This window comes from Chiloscyllium plagiosum, chromosome 10 (genome assembly GCF_004010195.1).
Source record: "Chiloscyllium plagiosum isolate BGI_BamShark_2017 chromosome 10, ASM401019v2, whole genome shotgun sequence".
Taxonomy (NCBI): Eukaryota; Metazoa; Chordata; class Chondrichthyes; order Orectolobiformes; family Hemiscylliidae; genus Chiloscyllium; species Chiloscyllium plagiosum.
The window spans coordinates 3,794,133-3,799,882 of record NC_057719.1 but is presented as its reverse complement, the minus strand read 5'-3'; the positions used below and the strand labels follow the sequence as shown (position 1 = coordinate 3,799,882).

General features: G+C 40.6%; 1 protein-coding gene across 1 annotated transcript in view; it reads left to right on the top strand.

Annotated features, from left to right (window-relative positions):
• Positions 1–1,294: 1,294 nt before the first annotated feature.
• Positions 1,295–5,750, top strand: part of LOC122553947 (cytosolic carboxypeptidase 3-like) — a 123,766-nt gene continuing 119,310 nt past the window's right edge. Inside the window, exons 1-2 of the mRNA XM_043698450.1 lie at positions 1,295–1,557; positions 5,178–5,232. Of these exons, the coding sequence (XP_043554385.1) occupies positions 1,540–1,557; positions 5,178–5,232 (73 nt within the window). The 5' untranslated portion in view covers positions 1,295–1,539. The remainder of the gene's footprint in view (positions 1,558–5,177; positions 5,233–5,750) is intronic.

Here is a 5,750-nt window from a genome sequence, read left to right as displayed (position 1 = left end):
GGGTTTACCAATCCCAGATGGGCTGCAGTGGTTCAAGAAGGAGGTAAAACACACCACCTTCACGAGGCCAAGTAGGAAAGAGTAACAAATGATTTAATTTGATTTGATTTATTACTGTCATGTGTACTGTGGTACGGTGAAATTTATTGTCGTCTGTGCTTTGCAAGCAGATCGTTCTATACAAGTGCATCAGAGTAACAGAGTAGATGGCCGGATCAACTTTAACATTTAAGAGGTTTATTCAAAAGTATGATAACATTGGGGAAGAAGCTGTTCTTGAATCTGTTAGAATATGTACTCAAAGTTTTATGTCTTCTACCTGACAGAAGATGGTGGAAAACAGTAAAACCGGGGTTGGAAGGGTCTTTGATGATGGAGTATAGGTGGAGTCAATGGCTGCAAGGCTTGATGGGATATGCTGTCTTCACAGCCAGTGATGTCACATTCCAAGAATGAATAGAAAATCAATTGTGATTGGTTTGATTTCACAATCAGGGCAACTATGACCCTTGCTCTCATCATTTATAGTTCAACTTTGCAGAAAAAAAAATCACATCTATTTAAAATATTTCAAGAGTTCAGGGTTTCGAAAAACACATTGGCAGCCATTGAAGAAATTTTGAATTCTGAGGAGAGGAAACACTGCAGTTAATTTTCATGCTATGCAGTTCCACATAAGGTAACAATCTGTTTTTGTGATGTTCATGAAGAGTAAATATTGGCCTGCATGTCAGTGAGAGAAAACCATGATTTCTTAGAACATTTATTTCAGTTTGAGAAAGAAATTAGGATCTTGGTTTATTGTCTTATCTGGAAGATGCTACCTCTGCCAGAGCTGTACACCCTCAGTGCTCCAACAATGTCCACTTGAGTCTATAGAGTGGAATTTGAGGCTACAACCCTCTGATATAAAGGTGAGAGTGTTACTGAATAAAGCAGAGATTGGTAAGACCACCAATCAACAGGCTGAAATACAGAGCTTGGTTAACTTTATTCTCTCCTCAGCCTTATTCCTTCTCTCCTTAGCTGAGGTTGATCAACTTGGCACTGAGAAGGATTGACTCCATGATCATCACAGAATGATTCATATATGCACCACAAAGTGATTTCACAAATCAAGCTAATCAGGAGAGATGCTTTCTGCTTACAGTAGACAATGCAACTTGCAGAATTCATAAGTGCCTCTATTTCAGGTAATGTGTGTAACAATGAATTGCTTAACATGAATGTGCTTTCTGATTGGTTAAATATGGTTTCTATGGCAACAGCAAAACCTCTGACTTCAGTGGTAGCTGCCTTAGTAAGTTTTGTTAGCCAATCAAAAATGGAAATGCATCAAAGAGGGCAGAGTTTATTGATGGTTTTTATCTGCTCCAACTGGCCTGACTCTCTCATTACCAACCCCAGCACCTTATATTCAAGCAGATAATGGATCTGAACTTTTTAGGTTTAAAGAATGTGGCCTGACCTAGGTCAATTAGCACAACAAAAGAAGGACATTTTAAACAGGCAAGAGCTGGAATAGTCCCATCTGTGACCATGGAGGAAGCTGACTTTGTAAGTATATTGTCCCAGCACCTAGAATGAAATAACTAACATATATATATATCACTTTTCCCACAACCCATAAATGTCCAGAAGTGACTTACACCTAATGATGAAGTATTTTGAAGTGTAGTCACTGATGAAATGAGGCAAATGTGATGAAATATTCTTGGTCTTATTATGTTGCTAAAGAATATTTGCACATATCTGAGGTAAGGAAAACATTAATTTTATTTAAGAAACATATGATGGCGGCTTTATGTACTACAGGACAGCAAGCAATCTTGTGACATTGCATCATTTCCTGTGATGATGCACACTATCTCATTTTTAAAAAATCACACAATTAGCATTAACCCTTTCTGGAATATACAGCAGCCCAATTGATCTGCAGGCAGCTCTCACAAGCCAAAAGATAACAATGACAGAATCTGATTTGAGGTGTTGGTTGAGGACTTAATATGGGTCAGATCACCACCAAACTAACCAAACCGTCAAGATACCACTGTATAATGAACCACGGCAGAGTTATCTCTAATGTCTGACTGAATTGTTACAAAATTGAAGCAACAAAATGATTTCCATGTGAACTGCAACAACGATCCTGATGTATAGATGGGGGCTGGAACAAGCTTAGGGCTGAATTATTTTGTTTACACAGTAATCAAGAAGGTGAATGAAATACAAATGTCTCAACAAAGGATGAGAGTAGGCCACTCAGCCCTTCCAGCCTGTTCCTTCATTCAATAAGATCATAGCTGATCTGATTTTAACCTCAACTCGACATTCTGTTTTCAAAATAATCTTTCATCACCTTTGTTGTCAAGAATCTATCTACCTCTGCCATAAAAATACTCAAAGTTTCTACATTCACTGGCTTTTTGAGGAAGGGCATTTCAAAGATTCTCAACCCCCTGGACGAAAAAAATGTTCCCTTATCTCTGTCTTAAATGGGCATCCCTTACTTTTAAACAATGACCCCTAGTTATAGAGTCACCCCAGCCCCACAATGAGGAATCATCCTTTCCACATCTACTCAGTCAGTTCCCCTTAGGATTTCATATGTTTCAATTAAGTCATCCTTGAGTCTTCTAAACTCCAGAATTCAAAGACCTAGCCACACAGTCATACATTACTGAAACAGATCCTTTGGTCTACCTCATCCACGCTAGCCAGATATCCTAAACTGACTTAGTACCATTTACCTGCATTTGTCCATATCCCTCTAAACATGTTCTGAGGAAGGGTCACCTGACCCAAAATGTTAACTCTGATTTCTCTCCGCAGATACTGCCAGACCTGCTGAGCTTTTCTAGCAATTTCTGTTTTTGTTTCTGATTTCCTGCATCCACTGTTCTTTTAGTTTTTATTCCCTCTAAACCTTTTCTATCATATACCTGTCCAAATGTTTTTGACTGTTGTAATTGTGTCAGTCTCTACTAACTGACAGCTCATTCCATACATGCACAACCCTCTGTGTGGAAAAAGTTGTCCCTCAGTTCCCTTTTAAATCTTTCCCCTATCACCCTAAACCCATGCCCTCTAGTTTTGGACTCACCTACCCTTGGAAAAAGACCTTGGCTATTTACCTTACCTATGTCTCTCATGATTTTATTAAACCTCTATGAGGTCATCCCACACTCCAGCCTATTTAACCTCTTGCTGTAGCTCAACCCCTCCAGCCTCAGCAATATCCTTGTAAACTTTTTATGTACCCTTTCCAGTTTAACAACATTCTTCCTATAGCAGGGCAACCAGCATTGTACATAGTATTCCAAAAGTGCCCTAACCCAATATCCTGTACAGTTGCAAAATGATGCCCCAACTCCTGTACTCAATGCTCTCCCCTCACCTGAAGCATGGTGACCCTCAGGTTAAACCACCATCAGTCATCTTTCTGTAATGAGAGAGAAGCCTGATGGTAGGCTAATCATGACTTTACCTTGCCTTTACCTTTCACATTGCAGGTATCATGTTCATCATTATCTCAAGGTGGGTAGATATTAAAGAGGTACAATGATACAGAGCCTTGGTTAGGCACCATCTGATGTATTGTGTTCAGTTTTTGACAGGGACCCTCACGAAGGTCTAAGAAATTGATTCACCAGCAATGAGATCATTCTGGGATGTTAAAAAGTCCAGTTTGGGACAAGTTGTACATTGCATTTCCTTATTCTGGATTAACGGTACTGGAAGAGCACAGCAGTTCAGGCAGCATCCAAGGAGCAGCGAAATCAACGTTTCGGGCAAAAGCTCTTCATCAGGAATATTAGCAGGTTGAAGGATAATCTAGGGAACAGGAGAATCAACGTTTCGGGCATAAGCCCTTCTTATGCCCGAAACGTCGATTCTCCTGTTCCCTGGATGCTGCCTGACCTGCTGACCTCCAGCAACACATTTTCAGCTCTGATCTCCAGCATCTGCAGACCTCACTTTCTCCTGAAGGATAATCTAACTGAGCTGTTTAAAATGGCAAAGAGATTTGTTTAGGTATATATAGAGATATTTTGTATCATAGCGCAACTAGGAATTGGCCTGATACTTTTTCAGAGGCAATAAATCTTGGATTCTTAAAAACTGAAGAATTTTTCATCTTGGGCTGCGTGAACTTGGACAAAGGACAATGAGCCAACTCTCTGATATATCAATAGTTATTTGGAGAGTTGGCTCATTGTCCTTTGTCCAAGTTCATGCAGCTCAAGATGAAAAATTCTTCAGTTTTTAAGAATCCAAGATTTATTGCCTCTGAAACAGTTTCAGACTTTTGTGGGAAATGTGAGCTGTCAAACTGGCGCAGTTTGACCCTCCGTGCACCAACTGGGCAGTGGAAAAGGGGGCTTTACTATGTATCTAACCCCATGCTGTCTCTTTCCTGGGAGTGTTTGATGGGGCCAGTGTAGAGGAAGCTTCACTCTGTATCTAACCTGTTCTTGGAGCATTTGATGGGGACAATGTAAATTGGGGTTTTACTTTGATTCCTACTCCAGTAACTCACTTTACTCTGTATCCAACCCATGCTATACCCTGCATGGGATCATTTGACTCAACAGTTTTTATTGTGGTCTTAATTGTTCTGAGTTTGTTTGATTAATTATGCTTTGTGTGGTCACAGAAATATGAACAAACTATAGCCAACTGCTAGGAACGTAGAGCAGATATGTTGAAGCACTGAATAAAATATAGAAGATTGTGTATCATCTCTGCATAACTCTGAAACATGTAAAATACATATCACAAAGCAAGCTTTACTCTGTATCTAAAACCGAGTTGTTCCTGACCTGACAGTGTTAGGTTCAATGTAAAGGGAGAACCTTCCTCTGTACTAGACCTTGCTGTGCGAAAGTGAGGACTGCAGATGCTGGAGATTTCATGATGAAAGGCTTTTGCCTGAAACTTCGACTGTCCTGCTCCTCAGATGCTGCCTGACATGTTGTGCTTTTCCAGCACCACACTCCCAACCCTCGACCTTGCTCTACCTGCCTTGTACTGATTGATGGGGCACTGGAGTACCTGGCTTTTGAATGCCTTTTCTGAGTTTGATTCCAGTTTCTTGTTCCCAACTCTTTCACTATGATAAACACAAATATTGGTTGAACATGTCGTAAAAAGTCATGCTGTCTCTCTCTTGATAGGCTGAAGATATATATGTCCGATATATGAGGAAACATTTTCCAGAACTCCTTGCAGGTTAGTTACATGTGTCATAAATCTGTGCTGTTAGTAAAACCATTCAGTGAAAGAAAGATAAAGTTGCACTTCCAGTGGTTACGAAGTTTTAAAGTTTATCTCTGCCTGGGTATGTGAACAGCCTATCATTGTTTCATTCCATTCACATACTATGGTCAGTCATAGAGTCATAGAGATGTACAGCATGGAAACAGACCCTTCGGTTCAACCCGTCCATGCCGACCAGATATCCCAACCCAATCTAGTCCCACCTGCCAGCACCTGGCCCATATCCCATTTTTAAGAATTCTTTCACTGGAGGTGGGGTGTCGCTGGTTTACCCAGCATTTATTGCTCAGAGGGCATTAAGAGACAGCCATGTTGCTGTGTGTCTGGAATACATATAGGCCAGAGCTGAAAATGTGTTGCTGGAAAAGCGCAGCAGGTCAGGCAGCATCCAAGGAGCAGGAGAATCGACGTTTCGGGCATGAGCCCTTCTTCAGGAATGAGGAAAGTGTGCCCAGCAGGCTAAGATAAAA